Raw genomic sequence first — 25,077 nt, forward strand, 5'->3', positions numbered from 1 at the left:
TTTTACTTAATCCCAACTTTCTAGTTTATATAGTTCCTGTTATATAGGTGTTTCTACGGGCGGATAGATTGACGGACAGACCTTATATTCTAAAGGGTCGCTTCCTTTTACATGTCAAATACTTGTCAACGACTATATTATACCCTTTAAATTCACGAGTAACAAGTATATGTAGCACAAATGTCAGTTGATACATTTGTACTAATGCGAAATTAAGTTCCGAATAAGTTGATAAATAAGGTGTTAATATACAAATCGAATTAGTTCGGGTTGTTCCTGCAATCTTCCATGAAGAATGCAGTCATTTCTCTACCAGATGCTGTCGATATTGCTTGTACTTTCTTTTGTCTGGCTATCGAATAGCGAATACCTAACTGAGGTAGGTGCAATAATAGTACATAACGTAGGGATATTACCAGGAATATGCTTTATAGGTGGTCTGGAAGAATGGCTCGCATCACCGCTCTAAAGTAATAACCGCTGTGAGTACCTTGAAGTGGAGATAGCCACGATGGGCGCGTTAGTAATTACTCACCCTATAGGTGGACATCATAGCCAGCCACAACTATCCGGTGGAAACGCACACTGCGTTCACCGGGGATGGCTATATACTGTCGATTTTCCGAATCCCATCATCACAGCGGTGTGATCATGATGGGCCAAAGCCAGCTGTTCTATTGAACCATGGCATGACTGGCTCCGCGGACACATGGCTCCTAACTGGACCCCGGAACGGACTGCCCTATAAGCTGGCCGATGCTTGCTACGATGTGTGGCTGATGAACTGCCGCGGAACCCGGTACTCCAGGAGGCATCGCACCCTCAAGGCCTGGCTGTTCAAGTTTTGGCGTTTTAGCTGGCATGAAATCGGAATGGAGGACTTGCCCGCCACTATTGACCACATCCTGGCCGCCACGAATCAGGAATCTTTGCACTATGTGGGTCACTCTCAGGGATGCACAGCCCTGCTGGTCACGCTCAGCATGATACCGGAGTACAATGAACGGATCCGGACCGTCAGTCTATTGGCCCCGCCCGTCTTCTTGAAACATTCTCTTTCAATGGGTCATAAAATAATGAAGTACCTTCTAAACGTTCTGCCGGACACCGAGGTGATGCCCCATCATAAGTTGCTGAATGCGGCGATATCAGACATGTGCAATGTTATCGGCGTGAGGAGCGTTTGCACCGCACTCTATCTCCTGAGCAATGGACGAGTATCCCAGCACATGGACAGGGTGAGTGAGCATATGAGAGCAGGCTCATGTATACTAACTACCTTTTCCAGACCGTCATTCCGCTGTTAATTGCCACTCACCCGGCTGGGATCTCTACCAGGCAGCCGCGGCACTTCTTCCAGCTCAAGGACTCCGGCAGATTCCGACAATACGACTTTGGCTTCGCATTGAACTACCTTATCTACAGGCAATCCACGCCCCCCGATTATCCCCTGGACAGGGTTCGTCCGCTCTCCAACGTCCATATATTCTACAGCGATGACGATGGAACCATTTCTCCGAGGGACATGAAGCACCTTGCCAAAATGTTGCCCCACGCGGTCACCCATCATATCGCGGATAAAACCTGGGACCACATGGACTTCGTTATAGCTAAAACCGCAAATAAGATGATTAATTTACCAATTATCAACATCATCAAGAGCTTCGAGGAATATAGTAAGCAGGAAAGAAGTAATAAGAAGGGGAAAATCATCTTGAATGCAATTTTAAATGAATTTTAATAATTGAAATGATTAGAAATGATTTCGTATACTTTATGCTATACTACAACCACTACAATTATGCCACGAAAGAGTTGACTTTTTAGCCATTAAAAGATTTGGATTTTTATTTGGTCTAAACTATAAATTATTTATTTATTAATCAGTACATAATCCAGGGTTGATCTAGCCTGATCAACGCGGACTCCGTTTCGTAATTCTACAATTTGTTTTTGGCACTAGTGATAGTTCTGGCTGTGATCCTTCTCCGCCGGCATCCTGGCTTTCATCGCGCGTTTCTCTCAGCGTCGCCGCTGCTCGTAGCGGTTCATGGAGATAACGATGTTGTCGAAGATGTACTCCCTGACCCCCAGTCCGCAGATGAAGTCAAAGTGATTCCACCGCTTCCACGGAACCTTGTACACGGCTTCCACGTTGGGCAGCCGGGTGAGCAGTCGCCAGATGTCCGCCGGCGCCACGATGTAGTCGTTCTCCGAAAAGAAAACCGTGACTGGCGTGGACACCTTCTCCAGCGCGTACTCCGGTGGTTCCAGTTGCTGGTAGTGCAGCCAGTTCCGCTCGGGACCGTAGTCGTACTGCCGGAATCTGGTAGACACGTAGCCCTGGAAGTAGTGCATAAGCTGCTTCACCGATCCGCCCGCCGGAAAGTTGGCCATCAGGTCGGGCAGCAACGTCTTGTTGAGGAATCGGGTGTCGTAGCCAACGGCTGGCCACAGGCGACTGATGCAGACCAGTGGCTTTTCGTTCTCCAGACACGTCATCGATAGGAACTTCTTGAAGAACTTGTTCGTGGAGAACATCTCGACGCCCTCGAGCATCTTAGAGACATAGTTCCGGGTGCCGAGGACTGGGCCAATGACCTTGGCCAGCCCGCTCTTTGTATTGCTCACATAGGCCACTGGGGCCAGTAGGGTGGCACTCTTGAAGACGGCATTATACTGCGGCAGCATCGAATTAAGGACCAGGAAGACGGTGCCGCCCTGCGAGATGCCAACGAAGTGCATCGCCTTCTGCCCGGTTGTCCGCAGCACGTAGTCCACCTGGGCTGGCAGGTCGTAGACGCCCATCTCGTGCCAGCTGAAGTCCCAGAACTCCCGCTCTGTGGTGTTTCGCCACATGTTCTTCCGGCAGTAGATGTTGCCTCTGTTGTTACCCAGCCACACATCGTATCCTGCTCGCCAGAGGAGGTAGGCCAAGGAGTCCTCCCGGCCGTTCAGCAGCCACCTGAAGAGGAGAAAGCGGGATTGGAATATGCAGCTATTAATGAGGGAAGATATAGGTAAGACATAGTAAAATTTGTTTATGAATCCATTGGAATTGTTATGAATCCCCCATTATAAGGGAGGAATCTTCCCAATTCGCCCTTGACAACACATGAGCATTGGGCTCTCCCAGTGATTCCTATCTTTCACAAGCGTATGTATCTATGTAGTATCAAGCGGAAGTATACTATACTACGCACACATCCGATGAGGCATAGAGTCCGGAGAGCAGGAAGACGACAGGGCGCCGCAGCAGACTGCCCAGCTCGGGATCCACCTGCGGGATGCGGTGCAGGGTGAGCACGTATCCGTCCTTTGTCGTCACCGAGTGGCGCTCCACGTTGTAGCCGTCGTTCTGGATGCGCCGCACCTGCAACGGATCAAAGACAACCAGCAGGTGAGCAACAGGTAGCCAAACTGGAGGCAGGAAGCGAGGGCAAGGCACTCGGGCCAAAAACCGAAATGCAAACACAAATTGTTGGCACATTCGGCGCTTGACATTTGGAGGCCACGCGACGCGTGCGTTGTGACACCTAGTTAATTAGGAATTCCGGAGGCGAGCCGACCTGGGACTACCCCATGCCCATCCCCTCTCCCTCAACATTCGCATTTGCACTTGACGATCTTGGCCAGGAACACCTACCGCATCTGTGATGATGATTTCGCGCGACTGACGCAGAGTGGCCCTGGACACCTGCTGCAATCCGAGCAGCGCCAGACACAGCAGCACCACTCGCTCCCGTCGCATGGTGGTGGTGGTCACCAGGATTATGGTTACATGAACGACGCACGCTGGGATTAAGTAACTGGGTAACCGATCAGAAGTCCAACCGGTTCGCAGTCGATCGCACCGAAACGAAAATGAAAATGAAAACGAAAGCTGCCCAAGGATCGTCGGCTTTAAGACTTCGGTCTTAAGACAGCACTTTCTTTCTTTCTTTCCGTCTTTCTTTCTTGGCCAGCAGTGAGCTTTCAAAAACGCCGAAATTCAAACTGAAAACGAAACCAAAACCGAAACTGAAAACCGTCTCAATGGATATGAATGGGAATTGCAATCGAAGCGCCGTTTCCTCGTCTCCGGCAGCTCCGCCAGCTAGTGTTCGATCCGAATGTGCTTTATCGACTGCGCATGCGTCCGCCGCTCGCAGGGCTTGCCACTCATTTGAGCGGCTTGGCGGCGGAGCAGAGCTCCAACCGGTGAGCCACCTGCATGGAATGGCACAGTCGCTCGGCTCGGGTTGCCTGAGCGCCCAGAGCAGCGGCGCATCCAAGAGCCAGAGTCGGCAGAGGCCGCCGGCATACCCGTACACTGCGCGTAATATCACCTGCCATCGCCATCGCCGCCGCCGCCCCCACCTCAACTATTTCCCCAACCCTTCCCCAAGCCATTCCCCCCAAAAATCCAATCAGTTGGCGCGCTGCCACGGCAATTTGAGCAATTATAACAGCTTAGCGAAAGAGAGAACGCTATCCAAAACTGTCAACGTCAAGTACAGTGGGCGAGTGGCGCAGAAACAACCTCAAGATGAGATTAAATATTAAAGCCCCCAGCAACAGAAGAAAGTGAAATTGACCTTGTCCCGTAGAAAACAAACCAAAGTCTGCTTGGCAACGTACAGCTAAACTTTGGTGAATCACGTATCCTAGAGCTTATGATGCAATATATTAATGTATTGAGTAATAGGTAGGTAGACACCACATTTTCAGAATGGTGTGTTTAAAATTAATACTCATGTTGCTTCAAACATCTTCTTTTGTTAAACACTTTCAATAACTCATGAGTTATTAAGTCCCATCTGTATTCCAGGAAAATGATTCATATCACCGATGGACAACTGTGGCTTCTCACACCTTTGTTATCTGATCAGCCTCATAGAATGCTAAAGGGCCAACATTACTTGGCCATTCAAGCCACATCAAGATGATGGCTGATAGGATGATAAACAATGATAAATACTCCCAATAAGCCCAACAATGTGAGCAGCTCACGTGCCGTTGAAAGTTATGCACATCACATACAATGCATTCATAAGCGACAATTGGTTTTGAGCAGTGTATAATTTTTTGGGAGCTACTTACTTACCTTCTTTTTTAACCATTTTTTTTGGCTCTGACTGTGGCTGCGACGTGGTTTTTCGTCGCATTGTTGTCGTCGGTCGCTGTTTTGTTTTTTTCGCTGAATTGCAATAACCTGTTGCCTAATGAAAACGGCGGCTGCTTATTTAGGATGTGGCCTGGTCTGGCCCAAGTACTCGCACTTACTTGCCAAAAAGCATACATATGCATGTATGTAGTGGGTACATGGGTATACCTAACATGCGGCATAGGTTTCGATGCCCATAGTCTTCTGGTGTTTATGTTTGCCCACTTAAAAGACAATCGACGAACAGTCCGCCAATCCTCCACTGCTCTCACCATTCATTCAGCGGATCGCTGGAGAGCTTTCTGTTTGTTTATATCGCCTTTTAATAGCTCGTCAACAACTGCGCAAGGGGTTGGTACTGAACCGAGCTGAACTGAACTCAACTCAACTTAACTGCTGTGCACACGGCTTCTACTCCGTTTCATCAATGGACCTCTACCGCTCCACTGCCCCACTGGCGGCATTGACCCACCGGCCGCGGCTCACGTACTGGACAACCCACCAAGCCGCCGAGCGATTACCCAGTGATGCGGAGCGCTGTCAAGTGTACCGAGTTACCCACGGAGGTACTTGGCATGAGTACCTTATCTTAAGCGAGGAATGATGGATGGATATGTGCTTATACTCATGACACGATATTACGATCGTAGAACATTTACCTATTATGATAAATAAAATTCAAACTATTTATATTTTGTGTAAGTAAATATTAATGTAACAATGGTACATGCAACGTGATAATTGTACGAAAGCAGTTTCTTAAGTAACTACTCACTATGTTTATTCACGGGGAACCTTACTTTTGACTTATGTACCAATCTCACCATACAACTACATGTATGCGAACTATTAAAGCAAGGAATATACATGTGATTTTTAAACAATTTCAGTAATCTTGTTCTTGGGTACATCACCGTCGACACAAGTACCCTGCGTACTACCTTGACCAAAAACGGTACCCATCCCATCGCTACCATCATGTTGGGAAAACCGAAGGCGGGTCGCTCAGACATATGATTATGGCTCACAGCTCAAATGCCCATTTGTTTGGCGTTAAAACAGTTTACGCTAATTCCTATTGTGACACATACCGACAGTGTTTTGTCGCATGGATAAAGCAAAGTGTTTGGCTAACTGGTTTCGACAATTAAACTTGGGGCACTTCAGGCACTTGAGGCGGGCAATCAAACGGCACTGGGTCCATGGGGCCAGGGGCAACTTGAAGGTATCGCCTTCGCCACCTCGTGTGACTTTCTTTCTTAGTTGGTGCCATCTCACATTCGGCTAATGGATTCTATGTAATTGAGGCCTAAGCACTCCATAATGCATGTGCCATGTCGCACTTCATTGCCAAATTTGTTTGTTTATTTGGGCCTGAATGTTTGCCCGCACAAGTGATAGTCGCGTGATGCAATCAAAGGGTATAAGTTGTTATGTAAACAGGTATGGATAACCATCGGTAATTATGCGATGAGTTCATATTTCACTTAATCAACGCAGATGTTTATTTCCCTCTTAAGCTCGGTGCTTAACCGCAAGTAACGGAGCTGTTTAACGATATTAACCGATTCAATTTCCAAACTTTGACTTTGAAAACCCAACTGATGTGTAAAAAATGTGGGATCTTGACCATTATATGTGAAACTCCCCCCTCCACAAGTCACTCATACATCTTCCCCAACTGAAAATGTAAAACTTCAATCGCCGAAATGAATTACCTCAACGACAGATAGAGTATCCAGATACCATGCCCCGAAATCGGAATCTCTTTCGTTGACCGCAGAGTCATTCACTGTCGACAGCTGTGTGGTGTGAACTTTGTATTGAACTTGAAACTGGAGCTGGAGCTGGACAAGATCTGCATAATGCATACGATCGGATGGGTTGGTGTGGTGTGTGTCGGTCACAATTCAAAGACCGTTTAGCTTTTCCGCCGAACAATGAGCTGACATTTCACTTTAAGTGCTCTGCTTTCTGATATGCATTCGGTTGCGTTTTCTTTTTTGTTTTTCGCTTTTTCTTTACCAGTCCCTATGGAACTATGGAATTGCCGTCCGGTTTCCGGTCGACCCGACGAGGTTTATCTAATCCGAAAAGGGCGCTTATCATCAGCTTGCTGCCATTCGACTTGGACTCATAAATCTCAAGAAGCGTTGAAACCAGCGTGGAACGAGAAGCAATTTTAAAATGGAGTCGATTTAATTTGAAAAACATTTTCCATGAACATTTAAATTAAAGTTACCCATTTTTTTGTATTTAGCAAATGTAAGAATACGTTTATGCGAAATGAAATTTGTTCTTTAGAACATAGAGTGATAAGGGCGGAACTGGGAACTGGGAAACACGCACGAAGACGGCTACTTACAGCGTAAATTAGTCACATCAATTTCAACGCCATTTCTCGCTGTGTGTGAAAACCGACCATCCCGACCGAGGATGAGTGTCACCAGCTTCCTGGCAAAGTGACGGGTTGGATGATCAGCTAGCCGTTAGATCACCTCGCTAATCCGCTGCTAATGGCTTCTTGATGCGTTCGTAACTCCCTAACCAGGCAGCAGAGGACGGCCTTGGCCAGGAGGCGATACCTGGGAGTGCCTACCTGAGTGGAGATCGCTAATTACCCGACTTTGGCCCGCGCCTGCCTGACTCACTGCCGCAGCATATATTTACAACTGGCGGCTAGCCGGACAAACAAGGCAATTGGCGGTCGTAAAAAACAGGCGAATGGCTACAAATAAAACTGAAAAGAAAATCTCAATAACAAAAAGCCGCCTCCCCACGACTCCGACGACAACAAAAGGAACCCAGCTAGGCCTCAGGAGGAAGTGCCGTCGTTTTCGTCATGACTAAGCGTGGTCACTCAAAGGGAAACCAATTGATTCCTTCCTGTTCCCGTCCACAGTCCACAGTCCTCTGTCCACTGTCCGCTATCCACCATCTATCGTCCATCGTCCATCGGCCGTCGTCCACCGCAGAGCCACGATGGCAATAACAAAATCTAAATATTTAACGACTAAATTGAATCTGAAGGCGCGCGCTCGCTCACTCACTCACTCACTCACATCAGGCAAATTTTCCGGCCCGACTTGGCTGGGGTTACCTGCTGGCATAATCAATAAAAGATAAACAGTGGGCCGACCGGCCAGCGTCTGCAACTCCAGCCCATTGAAATTGAAATGGCTACATCACGTAATGGAAAATGTTGCAGGGAAAGCCTACACGAAAAGCTCAAAGCAACCATATAGTACTCGTATACTCGTATGTGCACAGATGTGTAGGCAAAGATGTAGGTATAGCCCCTGTGGTCCATGTCGTTGTCAACGGGCGTACGAGAAGTTTGGGCATTCTGTCAGGCAGCCCGACATCCATATAGCCAGCCAAAAAAACCAAAAAAAAAACATCCATGTAGCCGACAAGTAGTTGGTCGACCTACCAGACCATCATCCATTCAGTCACTTGGCCGGGAAAGACCCCCGTGGTCCGCAGCTCTCAGAAGCTGGAGGGGCACTCCACCTCTTTTCGATTCTGATGCTGCTCCGATTCAGACTGGGCCAACTCAGGCCAGTCAAATCATTCACAAACAGACACTGGAGAGGCTGAAAATCAATTCGAAGCAGTTGTCATTCGATGGCTGGTCGTGATTAGCCAGGGAAAATATTGATTCGCCATGAGAGCAATTGAGTTTGCAGCTGCTGAAATGGTTGTCAGCTAAGGGGTCCTAAAGATGGTTATTGAAGAGTTACAACCACCTTTTAAGTAAACATTTTATTTTAGTTGATATAGTTTTTGAGATTCAAAAGCTACACATATCTTTTGTTACCAAAGTGATTTACTAAAATTACGTTCTTTTCTCGCAATTCAATATACTCAATATTGACACCTAAGCATTAAAAATACATTAGTAGGCAAACGTTTGAGAATGTGGTTCAGTGTGCCAAGTTACGATTATCTTGCGGTCAGAAAATATAGATTAACTCTACCTTTGAGTGGCTGACCCATGCCACCTCGGCGATCTTATCATTTCCCTTTGAAATTCGATTTCTTTTACAGACCCAATTAAGTCACAAATCCGTGCTCCGATTCACCGCAAGTGATATCAAATATTTGGTTAGGCCAGCCAGCTCGACCCTTATGGTTCCTGCCCTCCTTTGTATTGGAGCTCTTGTATTGCACCAAATAAACAATAAGAGTGCCGGGCCGAGGGCAGTGGGATGGGGCTAGGGATAGGTATAGCTATAGGTATACGTATGGGTATAGGGAAGGTATGGACACAGGGCCTTAGGTAAGCCCGACCTGACCAACTTCGATGGGCGGTGGAGGATGGGGAGGGGAAAGAACGCCTGCGGGCGAATTGGCTGCCAACCACTCTCACAATGAGGGGCTCGATGACGATGACGCTGTGGATCTGAAGTGCTGCTGCTGCTGCTGGCCACAGCCGGGCCAAAAAGTTGGTTTCAGTTTGCCTTGCTTTGGCTTGGGGCCGGCGCTAGGCACTTGCACTGATCAGCCCAACACATATGTATGTGTGCCTATGTGTGTGTGTTTGGGGAGGTGGAGTTTATGGGGCCGGGCAGCCCACTTACTTGCAGGAGAAGCCGAACTAGAAGCAGAAGCCGCCTGCCTGCCAGGCCCTATTATTACACGAGAGCAAATAAAGGCATATGATGGATCTGCCGGCAGTAGGGGCAAGTAGGGTAGGTAGAAGGGACCGACGTCGTCATCAATATACGAATGCAGCACATGCATTGCCTGCCGCAGCAGCAGCAGCAACAACAGCAAGAACAGCAGCAAACAGCAACAGCAGCAACCGCAGCAGCAACACAAAATTCCAGAGCGCACGCGTTCTCAACTTTAGTTCTTTGCGAGTGGCCAACGCGTTCGGTCGTGGTGCGTGGTAGACGGATGAGTAGTGAATAACCCCCGAGAAAACCGGAGTCAAGTCGAAGTTGTAGCAACAGCTGAAAGTCTCGAGTACTCAGAACTCAGGAACCAACTGCAGCTGTATTCTTAATCTACACATCCCGTCGATTCAGTATCTGTGCGCATCCCGTCTTTGGTAGCCTTGCTGTGAGTGTGTTTGTGCGTGTGTGACTGTGCCTGTGCCTGTGCGTGTTGGCCAGTTGAATTCGGGCCCGTCAAACTGGGAGCGACAACCTAATCAATCAGTCACTCAATATGGCCAGTATTTCTAAGAGCCGCGTTAGCAGCTGCTCCTCCAGAAAGAGGCTGCATCTTCAACTGGGATCGCCGCTCTGCGTGATCGTCTTCTGCCTGCTGGCTTCGTGCTCGGCTCAGCCAAGTGAGTATGGAGTATGAGTATAGTGAATACAGTGAATGTAGTGGGTATATCTCGACGGAGACACGCCATGGAGCTATGCAGCGGTATCTCCATCATCCATCCATTCCAGGCCCCATCATCGTGATTGTCGTAATCACTTGCAGTGGCTGCTGCGGTCGCATCAGGCCTTTGACTTATATATCTGGGGGTCTCCTCCTCGTCTTCTTGTGATGCGGTGTGGCTTTATAGCGATTTTCCTCGTCTGCAGCGCTTTTGCTTGGCATAATTCAAAACGAGCGTAATTATGCCAGTGCCGCGGAAGAGAGCCCCCTTGCAGAAACCCCAAACGGTGGCACTTGGGTGTCATACTTGTGTACTTACAGATACCCATGCCCATCGGCAGCTGCATTTCATGCTCGCCGGCAGCGTGCGAAAGTTCAATAATGTTTGGTAACAGGCCAATTGAGGCGGTCAAACACTTCAAATTGTGCGATAAGGAGAATATATCGGTTCCCCCTTTGGCTGGGGGATAAAGTCGGGGGAGAGTTTAATGGGAACCGGGTAGCGGCAATAAAATTTCCGTAGTCGGGGTGAACAAACCCATATCGCATTATTAAATTATCAACGGACCCAGCTCGAAATTAAAGGATCATTGATCATGTGGCGCGTTGCCATGTTGTGTTGTGTGTGCTGGATATGTAATTTCTCTCACTTAACAGCGCGAAACATAATTCCTATGGCACACCCATCCCGAATTAAAGGGACTGACAGCTGACACTGGCCTATATCTAGCCGAATATATCTGTGTATATATCTGTTTCTGCCATCTGGAAGTGCAACTGCGGCAAGCTGCGTAGCCAGCCCGAAAAGAAAATCGATTTATGCTTGTATTTCTCCTTTAAATGCCATTTTCCTCATTTGGCCGCCTCTTTGTTTTCGTTTGTGCGGCATGCTTTGTCCCATTTTAAGACCCAAAGACAGTTTCTGGTGTTATTGTTGCTATTTGTTGTTCTTGGGCATTCGCTTCGTTCCCAAGGGATTGGGAATGGAAAATGGGCATCGGCATGGGCATGGCATAGGCATCGGCATGGACCGACCGCCCATGCATATCTCATGCAGAGCATCTAATAATTCCGATTTTCCACGAAACGAGTTGCATCTTAGGGACAGGGATTGAATGGATAGGGGGCGGGGGAATGGAATAGATGTCCCCTCATAAATAAGTCAGCTACTTTATAGGCACACAATGCGACAGGCTGGGCGGGTTGCCCGGTCTCGTTGGTTTGTTTATTTGGTTACTAATTTGGGATTCCTCGATTTGTTGCTTGGTGTCTGCAGTGTGTGTCTGGAATTTTAATCACTCCGACCTCCATCCTCCTCCTCCTCCTACTCCTACTTCACCCGTCCAAGTGGTCATGCATTTTGAGTAATGGGACGCGGGCGTACATATGTGCATGTGTCTCTGGAGGAGAATTCGGGTTGATCGAGTTGCGTTTGGCTACCAGGCGGGGGAATCTCGACCTGGGACCCAGTTGTGAATGAATGTGTGAGAAAATGTGCACTGATGACAGCGTTGATAGCCGCCTTGATGTGGCTATGAATGGGCCGTATCGATGTTGCCGCTCGTATGGATGTATGGACGCATATCCAGCAAGATGCACATCTAAAAAACATTAGGAACCCATCGAAAAGGCCTAATGGCACTCGTGTGGAATATGGCTGTAATATTTGTTTATTAGCGCGTTAAATGGGAGGTTTATCAATGTAGCGGTTCGTCTATTAACATCGTTCGAAAATACATTTTATTAATTTCCGCTTTTTAATGCATTCTGATACTTTTTGGGGGAAAGTTAGGGAGAAGCTTTCAATATTTTCCAAGCCTATTTCCATTTCTGGTTAAGTACTTGCGACGTGTTCTCAGTTTCTTCGGAGAAAGCCGAGCCTAGTCATCGATGTAAATTTAATTATTCAGAAAGCCCATCACGAAGTTTCGATTTCCCATGCAGCAGTAATATTCACATTTCTGTTTAATCCCACATCATTAATTCTTTTTAAATAAAAGAGATGGTTTCTTAACAAGTCTGAAATACCAAAACCTAAAGATAACAATACATTTTCCGCTCCTTGTTACCGATTAATATAATTTTCTTGTAAGCAAACAGTTTCCATAAGTTATATCTGCACTTTTTTTACATTTTATTGACATTTTACATTGAGTTTACTGCGCGTCTACATTTTACATTACATTTACATGTGGTTGGTGTACTGGCTATACAAATACAAAGAAGTATATGGTTACTATTCGCGCAAAATTTTTGGAAAACAATAAATTTTAAAATAAATCTTAACTGTTTTCCTAATTTTCTCGTTTTAGTCGAGTCAACCTCTTTGCCTGCAGAAGTAGATGATGTGGAAGTCACCACAATACTTCCAATCCAGTTGGAGGCTAGTTCACCAACACCAGAAACAACTATCAGGAATGAAACAGCTCCTACTCTACCCGTCGAGGAACCTAAAGTAGCAGAATCTAATCCTATAGATCATATTGAGGCTACAGACAACTTTGTATCGGTTTACGGCGGAAATCTGGAGCAGGATATCAAGAATGACGTGAACAGCGAGGTGGAAGATGCTCCTTCTCCGGTGGAACCAATTATTGAGGATGTTCAAAAAGCTGCGGAAGCTGCGCTTGAAAATCATGAACTAGAAAGTGAGTAATATATATTGATCAGTTCAAGAAATATTTTACTATATTTCATACATTGTTTAACGCAGTTGCGGTCCAAAGCGCTCGCGAGCCCAAAACCCTTGATGCTGAAGAGGACTCAAAGCCAATCGAAGAAGATCGGGTGGAGCATCAAGAGGAACCGGAGGCAGTAACGGATAACATTGCCGTTTCCAGTGAGCAGCTGGAGAGCCACATCAAACCATTACCCAGCGTGACCAGTGACCTAGTTTCCGTGATTCTTAACGAAGATAAAGCCATCACTGAGCAACCCATCACCAAAACCAACCTTCTGGCCTTGGAGCAGGAGCACGATAAATTCGAAGGCGATGAAAGTACAACAGTGCCAGTATATGAGGAGCCCAAGCACCAAGTGACCAAGAAACAAGGCGTGGAGGACCCATCTCCCGTTGAAATTGCGCCTGAGGTGTCCGAGGAACACCAACTGACTCCTTCCGAGGAACCCCAGACTCTTCGCAACGAACGTAAATTTGAAGAGCACGACGACAATTTGAATGAGATCAATGAAAACACAATTGAAGGTGAGGAGGCTCCACCCAAAACGTCAACCACGGTAGCTCCTTTGGTCCACGTAGAGCCCACTGAATCACGTACCGAGTCCAATGAGGAGATCGAGAAAAAGGCGGAAGCTGAGGCCAAGGCGGAAATGGAGGAGCAGGTGGAGGTCAACACTCCTTCGGTAGAGGCAACTGTGGAGGCAGCCGATCCTGATGATGCACAACATGAAGTAAACGTTGCTGAAACAACAGAAGAAGCTATCACAGAAGCTGCCAAGATTGTTGAAGAGCAGGAAACAAAGGAAGATGCTTTAGTTCAACAGGGCCATCTAAAGGAACATACAGTCCAGGTTGCTTCTGAGGCCAACCGTGAAGCAAATCCCACCGAGGAATCAATCAAAGAAGAGATCTTTTCGAAAGGTGATGATGAATCCACGGTAGAGAGGGATGGCTCTGAATCAGAGGAAAAACCAACTGAAAATGCAGTAGTAGATGAAGACTCCTCGGAGGAGCAAAACGAGCCCGTTGTGGATGAGACAAAGACTTCTTCCGACGACAGCACCGCCACTCCGCTGGTTTCCTTTCCACCACACGATGCTGGCCAGACCTTCGATAGCAACTCGGCTGATGAGCACTCGGCCCAGCTGTCCGGAGCCACCAACTACCGGTCCACCATGATCATTGTCTTGTGCTCCGGCACCGCTGTGATCTTCATCGTGACCTCGCTGGTCATCTTCGTGGTTTCTTTCCAACGACAGCACGGCACTTTGGACATTGAGATGCAGGAACAGCGATTGGGCAAGGATGTTCAGGACGAGGACAATGTCCAGATGAAGCTGCTCGATGTGGATCTCTCGTCGCCCGTCATTCTGCCGATGGGCAACGAGGAGACCGATGAATGCCTGTAGACTCTCTCAGCACCATGATGCCTACACCATGGTGCCCTGTAAATATTTATTAACTCTGAGATTTCGATGAAGACTTCGGACAGCTTCTTTGGCCGGCTGTTCATTTTGGTTTCTAAATTTATGACTGAGAGCAGCTGCAAGCTAAGCAAACGAAAACTCGAATTGAAACGAAAGCATTTGCCATACTGTTTAATTTTAAATGCACTTTAGCTACTAAGAATTTGCAAGAGTTCGACAAAAATATTTATATTTAGACTTTTTTAGAGTTAAGCACTTTTTATTGAGTCTGATGGGAAGTCAGAATAAATATTTTCGATTGGTCAATGTGTGGAGAATCTTCTGGGCGGTTTTTACAAGCTTTGTTGCATATTTTTTGGCGGGGTAAAAATATTATCAACATTCATTGAATAAACATAAAGTGATTATCTCTTATGTTCATTCATATTCCAACGCAAAAAAACGGAATATTTTTTTTTGGCATTACATTTTCACCGACCATTGAGGAAAATCAAAGAAAAGTTAGGTGAACCAAATGCGCAGTTAAACTTCTTGATTTATAGCACAGCTCTTCGTTATTTAAACAATGTTCGATAATATTTTCGTTACTTTGGCAACAGTTTGACGAAAATATTCTGCAAAAGTTATTGCCAGTTTGACATGCCTTGTCAAAAAACTTCTGGCAAAAAACAATGCCATATATATTAACTGTGTAAGTGATGGTCCATTAGTTAAAAAGCTTGTTTTTTTGAGACTACCATGGTACGAGGGTCGTTTGATAAGTCCGTGACTTTTTGAATAAAATATATTTTTTTCGTCAAAGAAGCGTTTTATTTCTCAACATAATCTCCTTTTAGCTCTATATATTTAGTCCAGCGTTTTTCCAATTTTTTTATTCCTTCCAAATAATAGGTTTTCTCAAGGCCCTCAAAATAGTCGTTTGTTTCTGTGATGACCTCTTCATTTGACCCGAATCTCTTACCGCCGAGCCATTTCTTCATGTTTGGAAACAAAAAATAGTCACAGGGGGCTAAATCTGGAGAATATGCTGGATGGGGTAGCAGTTCGTAGCCCAATTTATGAAATTTTGCCATGCTGACTACACACGTGTGCACCCGTGCATTGTCCTGATGGAACAGCACTTTTTTTTTCGCCAAATGCGGTCGTTTCTGCTTCAAATCAATATCGAATCTGTCCAAAAGCTCTGAATAATATTCGCCGGTGATCGTTTTACCCTTTTCAAGGTAATCGATGTGAATGATACCTTGTGCATCCCAAAAAACTGTGGCCATGACCTTGTTGGCCGACAGACCCACCTTGGCCTTCTTTGGTGCACGTTCACCCGGAGAAACCCACTGTCTTGATTGTTCTTTGGTCTCTGGTGTGGTGTGGTGGATCCATGTTTCGTCTACGGTAACGAAACGGCGCAAAAATTCGTTTGGATTGCGGTTGAACATCGCCAAACACTCCTTTGAAATGGTCACACGGTTGCGCTTATGGTCGTGTGTGAGCAATCGCGGCACCCATCGCGCGGAAAGCTTTTTCATGTCCAAATATTCATGTAAAATGTGATGTACCCGTTCAGTTGAGATGCCTACAGCCTCAGCTACCTCACGCACTTTCATTCTCCGATCATCCAATATCATTCCATGGATTTTGTCGACGATTTCTGGCATGACGACCTCTTTTGGGCGACCTGAACGTTCGGCATCACTTGTACTGGTACGACCACAACGGAACTCAGTAAACCATTTCTTAACCATTGAAATTGATGGTGCAGAGTCCCCATAATATTTATCAAGTCTTTCCTTGGTTTCGGTGATGGATTTTTTACGCAAAAAATAATGCTTAATTAGCACACGAAATTCACTTTTTTCCATTTTCGTTAAAATTCACGAGATCGTCTGCTTTCAATGCCTATAAAACGCAAACCAAAAAACGCAGCTTTCTCAAAATTTTACAGTCAGCTGTTAATCGATAACTGCTGACAGGAGCAGTGTTGTATTTAGAGCAGGTGCGCGGCAAATACAAAAAGTCACGGACTTATCAAACGACCCTCGTAGTTTAGTTTCATGCCGTAGCCTCCGAGTTACAAGCCCGAGGTGCAAATGTGTTAGCCCACAAAAACTCAGCAGAAAACTGTTGCATTATGCATTGGAAAAATATGTAATGTGTGATTGCTTTGAAGTCAGTTTTCCTACTAAGCCCCAAGATTAGACCCCCAAAGGTCAACCAGAAATGATTTACGGCTAAACTACACAGAAGTCACAAGTCCACGGCACCCGCAAGCCTAATTGCTTGTCAGGCGTATTGATCAAAAGCTCATTTCCCACTTGGGCATTGCGGGCGGCGCTCTTCAAAGTCGATTTTTAATTAGTTAATAACAAATGGAGAGCAGGCCGATCGGAGAGCAGCAAGATTACTGCTCGCTTGCAACATAATAAACAAGAGCACGCTGAACTCCCACCCGTCTTAGGTCGGCACTCCCATCATTTTAGATGCCGCTCCGCTTTTCATCGGAAAATCGAGTGGCTGTCGCTGTGTAAATGAGCTTAATGAGCGAAATGAAAAAGCGCTCGCTTCGTGACCGAATGAAATAAACAAAACGATTTTGAGATTAAGAGCTCGTCAATTTGGATATGTATTTGTTTACGCCGGATTATGCAAGCGCCCGCACAGTGGTCTTCGATTTCAGTTTCGGTTTCGGTCGCCCTCCAAAGAATCAATTTAAAAGCCATAAAATACCAATTGACAGCCTTATTTTCCCGATTCCATCGAATCCAAGAGTCAATTGCTTAAGTCAAACTCCGTGGAGTGGCTCACTCGGAAATCCAGCGACGCGGCGACGTCATTGTCTGCTCGACTTGGCGGGCTGAAGTGAAATGTAAGCCGCTCAAAGTCGCCAAAAGTACATTGTAATGGCCGGGATTGGGTTGCCAGCCATCCACGGACGAGCGACCACGACCACTGTGCTGCAGGCGAGAAGAGGAGACTTTTCCCATTTTCTTCCGCACTTTTGTCTGGCGAGCGTCTAACGCCAAAGCTCCCGCTCGTGCGCCTTTCGCTCAGCTGTTCCGCCTTTCCGCCGCATTTTCCGCCGCTTTTCCTCCTTCGCCCCAAGCACTTATTTTCCCGATTAAATCGTCTATGCATGCATGCTAGTCTAGTCTGTCCCTCTCACTCCTACTCTCACTCTCATTGTCCCTCTCCCTTGCTCTCTCACTAGCTCTGTGGGTGTGTGCCAGCGCTTTTTCATCTGCCACACATTTCGAAAAAAACAAAATAGCAACATCAAAAAGTTTTTCAGTTTGCTTGTTGCTTTACACGCGTGCGGTTCGCTTGGATTTGCTCCTCCTTCGGTTTGTAAGAAAAAATCGAGGAAAACGGAAATAGTGTGTGTGTGTGCGTCTTTGGAAACCGCCAAAGGTAGATGATTCTGAATTCTGAATTCTGAAATTCCGCTGCTGTTGCGAGCGGCGGTGCAAACGCGGTGATATACGCTGCGTATACGCAACGTTGTCAGCACGTCACCCATACGCGCAGTGGGCCAACCGTTATTAATGTGCAGTCTATTGCAAGTGCCGTGAAATATATTTTGAATTTGTTTCTGGCGCTTTGTGACGCCCAAGGTGCGCATTGGCGCAGAATTTAATTCAATTTTTGAAATCACCTCCCTACATATAGAATACAAAATATTCTGGTAGATCTTCTATATGCTGGCGAAGGTTCTTGTATTTTTTTTGGCAACTATGTTCTCTGTGTGAGTCAGCGGCATCTTGCCGTGACCGCCAAAGCAGTGAAATCGAAATGAAATGCGGTGCATTTGAAGAAAAACAAATTGGACCACCTCGCTCCCAATTCACAAATGTTCCCCAATTAGAAATGTAAACAAAAGGCCGAATATAGCTCGTCGGCAGGTGTTGCATTTCCCCAAACTGCTGAATTGCGGGGGCTTCCCACTGGATGTGCAGTGATATAACCAAGATCTAAGGGCAGGCGGCCAGTTGGCACTAGATGCACATTATGGGCCCAAATCCACTCTGTCATCTTGCGACTTGGCAGCACATTCATATGCACATGCAAATACAAATATCAAGCACTGCGATAACTAGAGCATCATCTCGTTTTGGTGCCAAAGTCAAGCGTATAATTGCCAGCCGGAGGCGGATTACAGGGACACTTGCCACTTTCACGAACATACGAGTATGAGGCATATTCGTATGTAGATATGAACATACACGCATGTCGATGACGAGCGCCCACAACTTGGCAAATTTGCTTAACTTTTATTTAATGTCACTATTTCCGATGCCTTTCAATGGCCTTTCGCAAGCCATATTCATTGCGGTGGCTGGATTGCACAATGTGGTTGTACTATTTTTGTATGTGAATGGGAATGGGATGTGGGGCGTTTGATTCGCCATATCTGTCGCCAGTACCGAGACAATAAAATGGCAAAGTGAACAATGGTAGCAGCAACAAATTACCTCTAATAGTCGAGTAACGCCCAGGCGGCAAAATGGGTTTTCAATCGCTCAATTGAAAATGAAACAAGTGAGACGTCGAAATTAAAACCATTTCTTGGTCACTTGGAAATATGTTAATGGAAATTGCTTTGGCACACAAATGGCAAAACAATTGAGAACTGCGTTTTATTGACAATTTGGCACGCGATATAGATGTCTTCAAATGTTACCCAATCACTTTCAATCAGTTTTGACTGCCATCTGTGCGTTTGACAACCAGTTTAAAGTTGCTGCCCTTTTATAGGTACTCTGTAGGGTTAGTTTTACAGTTCGGAACTTGCAATCCCATCCACATCCCCAGCCACCAACGCTTTTTGGCTTTGGTTGCTCATTTCCAGCATGATTGGACTGATTCGTTTGGCTTTACGCATGGTTAATTAAGGCGGCAATTAAATGAATATTTTGTTAAGCTTCGGAACAGAACCCCAAACAGAATAGTTGCCAAATTGGTGTGTTCCAAAAAGGAAAACCCAATTCAAAGGCAGCCCGCGAGTAGCGGAAGTTATAAATTCCTAAGCGGGCTGATATCATGGCTATTTATACATATGTCGCCAGCAGATGAGTTATTACACCAGGGACTAGAAGTTGGTCAGACGGCACACCGCATATCAATTAGAAGAAAGCGCCGGGCGAGGCCAACACCCTTTAACTTTGTACTGCCACTGCCACATGTACGAGTATGTGCCACTCCGCCCCGGACAGCTAGGTGCAACATGTGCCACGTCCCGGTCATTAACCGGAAAAGTGCATCGTTCAGACAAATGGCCAGTAGAAGAGACCCCGTCCCAGTTCCCTGCATATTCCGGCGATCTCGCCTTTAGCTCAGATCATTAATTGCAACCATTTGATTTGTTTACCCCATAAAAGAAAAGAAAAAGAATCCGCGAAGAAGCAACAATTTGCAAAAGTGCAGAAGCGTAGAAGGCAGGAAGAGCCAATTCGGGCAAACACAAACAATTCCCGCACTTTTGGGCCAAGATCCACGGAGTACGGAGTACGGAAAACGGAATACGGACTGCGAACTACAAACTGCGGACTAGTACATCGCGGGAAACTTTAAGTGCAAATAAAAACAATGACGACAGCCAAATGGATTTGGCGCTTGGCGCTGAGCATCTTGCTGGGTGAGTACGACCACCTATTACCATGTTATTTTTACGGCGGACCGATGCTGATTTTATGGACTTTTGATCGATTTACGGTATTTTTGGCCGGTTGTGTAAACGAAAAGCGTTTCGCACATGGCCCCAGGAACTTGAATTCTTTTTACCCCCCGGCCATTTTAGCCTTCGATTAGAATTCCGCGGTTTGTTGGGCACAGTGCGTCACAAAAGTATGCGATCGCCAAATGGCATAATGTTTATTTTTATAAACGCCAAATCAGCTGTGTCAACTGGATGTTTGCCCGTCATTCGTATATTTCTTTTAGATCACATAAACTAAGGTGGAGGAGATGAGTATGCGGCTATTAACAAGAAAATTAATTTCCAAATATTTCCACTTAAACAAACGATGAAAGATAAACAAGAAAGAAACAAGAAATTATATGCGATTTAGTCATGACGAAGCTGGAATGCTCTGAACAAATTTTGTACCAATAAGAATTTTGCAAACCAATCAGATTTACTCTTTAAATGCATAACTTGAAGGCCTCTAAGTTTGAATTTGAACTGAAAATATGTTTGTGGTAATGGAATTGTATTTAGCACACTTTTTTCGATATTCTTTATACCCTAAATTACTAAATTTTTGGCTTTCATTTTCGCCGGTTGTGTCTTAATAAATCAATTGAACATACATATATGCTCTTCGCCTTGGTCCGTATGGCAAACACTCGCATTCGTTTTTTTCGAAATATATTCACAAAACTTTGACAAATCGTGCTTGAAAAGCTGCTCAAAATGCCGACACTCGTTCATTCACTTGTCGGCTGGGCTGTCTCCCTGCTTTGACATCCCAATCACTGCTTTGCCTTCTGGTTGGATTGGAAACCCACACCAGGTCGAGCAGAACTTCCATTACGCATACGCAGCGTTGACTCAACTTGGGAGGCTTTTGGCAGGTGGTCCACTGAAAGTGAAATTCAAGCGAATATTCCGCCTGTCACTGCGGATATGCTGCTGTGCCTCACTTGGCGAATATATACCACACTATATAGTAAAAGTCGTGTCGCATGGCCGTTTAACGAGCGTGGGAAATTTGGCCCGCCACCGTGACGCACTTGATGCTATTTTGGGATCGCTAGTTTGGCCATTAATAAATAAGCATAACGAATTTGGCTACTAATGACAACAATTTAAATTTTATTTATCAACATCTTTTACGACTTGCAAATATTTCCTTTCATATTTTATGGCCTTCTTGGTTTGTTTGCAGTCGTGGGCTCTGTGGCTGCGGAAAAGCCGAAAGGCTATCATCGCGAGATTTGCCAGTACCGCAAGGGCAAACATGTGAGTTTCTGCTATTTGGGTATATAAATATCTTTTTTTTACCCGATTGCCTTTTTGCAGATCCAGCCCATGAGTGTTTATCACAATCGTCTGATGGCGATGCGCGAGCAAATGCAGATTAGAGCCACGCTGCAGGGACCAGAGATCTATGGCTACATACTGCCCTCCACGGATGAGCACCTCAACCAGGAGGTGGCCGTGCGAGATCAGAGATTGCGATATCTGTCCGGGTTCTCTGGAGTACGTGCCTTTGCAGCCGTGACCAGTCATGGAGCAGCCATCTGGGTGGAGAACAGATATGCCCAGCAGGCGGATGGAGAGTTGGAGTGCGACTGGGAGATCTATCTGACCAGCGGCAATGTCACCGTGGCCGACTGGCTGGGTAGCCATGTTCACATCGACAAGCGAGTGGGTGCCGATCCCCATTTGGTGCCCCACGCCCTTTGGGTTCAGTGGGAGCGTGAGCTGGATGACAAGTTCCTAAAGCTGGTCAGAATAAACACCAATCTGGTGGATCACATTTGGGGCGATGAGCGACCGGAGACGCCCAGGAACCAGGTGATAAAGGTGCACGAGAAGCAGTTCGCCGGCGAGAGTTGGCAGGACAAGGTCAAGGAGTTGAGAAGGCGACTGGCACACCTGGGCTGCGATGCCATGGTGGTCACATCGCTGACCGAGATTGCCTATTTGCTCAACATTCGGGGCACGGACATTCCCTATACGCCAGTGGTCAAGGTGGGCTTTAGATATTCTTCATAGCCTTTATAAGTAACCTCCATTTTTCCAACAGTCGTACGCCGTGATCAGTCAGGATGATATATTCTTCTATGTGGACCATTCCAAGATTAGTCTGGGCATTGACCTTCATCTGCGCACAGACTGTTTCAATGAAGACTGTGTGAAGTAAGCTTTATATATGCGTTGTATCCCAGATTTGCTAATTTAGATCCCTGCAGAATTAAGGAGTACAATCAGATCTGGAGTGACATTCGCACCTATGCTCAGATCTGGAAGCGCGTCCTTGTACCCGCACCTTGTGTACAGGATCTGGGAGCGTCGGAGGCGATATACACCTCCATGCCAGGCAAAATTGTCGTCTGGGAGATCTCACCCGTTATATTCATGCGGGCACAGAAGAACTCTGATGAACAGGCCGGAATGAGGAGGGCACACATCCGGGATGGGGCCGCCATTTGCGAGGCCATGAGCAATATGGAGACCAGATTCCACACCGAACAGTGGACCGAGGAGAAGATCAAGTACGAGGTGGAGCTGTGGCGTCTGTCGCAGAAGCACTCCAAGGGTTTGTCCCTGCGAACAGTGGTGGCCTATGGAGAACACTCCGCCCTGCCCTACTACATCTCCAGCAATGTGACCAACATCGAGGTATCCGACCAGAGTCTGCTGGTCATCGAGTCTGGAGGTCAGTATCTGGAGGGCACCACGGACGTGTCGCGTACCTTCATTTTTGGTGAGCCCACGCACGAGATGAAGAAGGCCTATACAAATGTTCTGGCTGGAATTCTGCATCTGGCACAACTGAAGTTTCCGTCCGATCTGAAGCCTTCCGAGGTGGACGCTCTGGTGCGCAGCATGGTTTGGAAGGACATGACGGACTTCCCGCAGGCAACAGGTCATGGCATTGGATCCTTTGGATCGGTGGAAGAACGTGAGTAGATCTGTTCTTTTATTATATGTTTGATATTGAAAGTTTCTTACGTTTTACAACAGCTCCCATATCAGTTTCCTATGGCAAAAACAGCAGCTTCCACTTCAAGCAGGGCTACTTCTTTTCTAGCGGTGAGTTATCCTGGTACATATCCAAGCCACTGAGCTAATCCAGCTGCGTTCTGCAGAATCCGGTTACTACAAACGCGATGACTTCGGGGTTCGTCTGAAGAACGTGCTCGAGGTGGTGGACACTGGCCACACACATCCCAGCGGAGCACGCTTCCTTGCATTCCGAGACGTCACCATGGTGCCCTATGAGCCCAAGCTGATAGACAGCACGCTCCTCAGTGCCGCGGAGAAGCGTCTCCTGAATGAGTACAATGCCAAGATCCGGAACGATATTGGGGACGAACTGAAGCGACTGGGCAACATGCGGGCCTTCTACTGGATGATGAACCAAACACGTCACATCCGGGAGTATCTGCCAGAGGATGAGTACCGCTCGGCGACCGCCGGAGGAAGCTGTGGTCACTTAACGAGTCCCCTGATAATTCTGGGACTCATGATCGTCCTGTCAGTGATTATACCCTCGCGATCCTAAGGACCAGAGCTTTTAGTGTACACTGTCTGTAATTATGTAGATTTAGTTAGCTATGCAAATTTTAAGAGAGAATCTGGGACTAACATGAAATCGAACCAATCAATAACTGCAACGGTTAGTATTTTAGTAACGTCATTTGGCCCTAAGCATCCAGTTTTGATCGAATAAAGTCGCACCCTGCCACCGAGTTCCCCGTTTAGGAATAGGTATTTACTTAAACCAAATACGTAATATGAAATGTATAATATCTCTATTCGTAATCGACCAAAAATATGTTAAACCTGTTTACATTAATACGAGCATTGTCTTTATACTTAAGAAATAACATTGTATATTTTTCTAAATATAATTTGGAAAATACGACTTAATGGGTTTCAGTTTATTTAAATTATGAAATATTAAATATTTTTCAATTTTAAAATGTCGGCCTCAAAGCATATTTATTTGTTTCAGAAGCTACCCATGAAAATAAGTTAATATCATTTTGTTGAGGATTGTAGCTTTTAATTTTACATACATCCTACATGTTAACTATCATTTTACACAAAGTCTTTTAGGTGCTGTTAAACATTTTGTAGCATACTTTACAGCTTTGTAAGGAAAGTATGAAGGTAAGATAATGACAACATTTTGACTTTTTAAAATAATGTTATAAAATATTCTTTCGAAGACATATGATTTTATTGCGATAAAAATTAAAAATCCGCTTTTATATGTTGCTACTTTAAGCAAAATTGTTTTTTTTATTAACTGTTATATCACACTTAACTTACCGGTTGAGGAAATTTTAGTTTTGACCCAATTATTATTATGATAATTGAAGGCGACTCTTTGATTGACCTCAAAAAACGTTGCAGCTTCGACACTTTATCCTACGATCAAGTAAAAAACCCCAATAGAACAAGTCAACATTAATGGTAAACTGATATAATGAAGCTGTCTGTCTGGCAGCATCTGCCAGTGGATCGGATTAGCACATCAGAGATTACTCCACCTACTTCGTAATGAGACGATTTCTATAAGTTAGTTGTTATTCAACGAGGGTAATCCCCCCTCGAATTGCTTTTTAAATGGCCCCAATAGCTGTCCAATCCAGTTCAGCACCTGGTAGCGGTAGACAGGCGACTTGGGATTGACAAAGTCCGATCTCAAATGGGTTATGGCACGCCAGGAGCCAGTCCGCTTACGGTAAATGGTGTTCCATGAGCTCATCTATCTGTGGCATATTTCAGCTTTTCAGCTAAGTCCCCCGGAATT

The 25,077-nt window shown here is 45.9% G+C and overlaps 4 protein-coding genes across 6 annotated transcripts; 3 read left to right on the forward strand and 1 right to left on the reverse strand.

The window, feature by feature from the left end:
- The first annotated feature begins 248 nt into the window (after nucleotides 1-248).
- On the forward strand, nucleotides 249-1,850 carry LOC6536852 (lipase 3). Its single transcript, XM_002097385.3, has 4 exons — nucleotides 249-379; nucleotides 435-482; nucleotides 543-1,238; nucleotides 1,289-1,850. Exons 1-4 carry the CDS (start codon nucleotides 296-298, stop codon nucleotides 1,739-1,741), a joined length of 1,281 nt encoding a protein of 426 aa, XP_002097421.2. The 5' UTR covers nucleotides 249-295; the 3' UTR covers nucleotides 1,742-1,850.
- On the reverse strand, nucleotides 1,816-8,036 carry LOC6536853 (lipase 3). Of its 3 annotated transcripts, none has more exons than XM_039375451.2 (3): nucleotides 6,865-8,036; nucleotides 3,204-3,373; nucleotides 1,816-2,965 (listed from the first exon to the last, which is right to left on the reverse strand). In XM_039375451.2, the coding sequence occupies exons 1-3, from the start codon at nucleotides 7,015-7,017 to the stop codon at nucleotides 2,023-2,025; spliced, it is 1,266 nt and encodes a 421-aa protein (XP_039231385.1). In that variant the 5' UTR covers nucleotides 7,018-8,036; the 3' UTR covers nucleotides 1,816-2,022. The 3 variants fall into 3 exon arrangements, with proteins under 3 accessions (XP_039231385.1, XP_039231386.1, XP_002097422.1); XM_039375452.2 differs by having other exon boundaries at nucleotides 7,512-8,034; XM_002097386.3 differs by lacking the exon at nucleotides 6,865-8,036 and adding an exon at nucleotides 3,647-4,300.
- Nucleotides 8,037-9,986: 1,950 nt separating this feature from the next.
- Nucleotides 9,987-14,899, forward strand: LOC6536854 (titin). Its single transcript, XM_002097387.4, has 3 exons — nucleotides 9,987-10,445; nucleotides 12,799-13,134; nucleotides 13,200-14,899. The coding sequence occupies exons 1-3, from the start codon at nucleotides 10,322-10,324 to the stop codon at nucleotides 14,573-14,575; spliced, it is 1,836 nt and encodes a 611-aa protein (XP_002097423.1). The 5' UTR covers nucleotides 9,987-10,321; the 3' UTR covers nucleotides 14,576-14,899.
- Nucleotides 14,900-17,853: 2,954 nt separating this feature from the next.
- LOC6536855 (probable Xaa-Pro aminopeptidase P) lies at nucleotides 17,854-24,183 on the forward strand. The gene is made up of 8 exons (XM_002097388.4): nucleotides 17,854-17,998; nucleotides 19,966-20,222; nucleotides 21,475-21,548; nucleotides 21,609-22,283; nucleotides 22,339-22,451; nucleotides 22,505-23,217; nucleotides 23,280-23,348; nucleotides 23,405-24,183. Exons 2-8 carry the CDS (start codon nucleotides 20,174-20,176, stop codon nucleotides 23,818-23,820), a joined length of 2,109 nt encoding a protein of 702 aa, XP_002097424.1. The 5' UTR covers nucleotides 17,854-17,998; nucleotides 19,966-20,173; the 3' UTR covers nucleotides 23,821-24,183.
- The last annotated feature ends 894 nt before the right edge of the window (nucleotides 24,184-25,077 follow it).

Source organism: Drosophila yakuba, chromosome 3R (assembly GCF_016746365.2).
Source record: "Drosophila yakuba strain Tai18E2 chromosome 3R, Prin_Dyak_Tai18E2_2.1, whole genome shotgun sequence".
Taxonomy (NCBI): domain Eukaryota; kingdom Metazoa; phylum Arthropoda; class Insecta; order Diptera; family Drosophilidae; genus Drosophila; species Drosophila yakuba.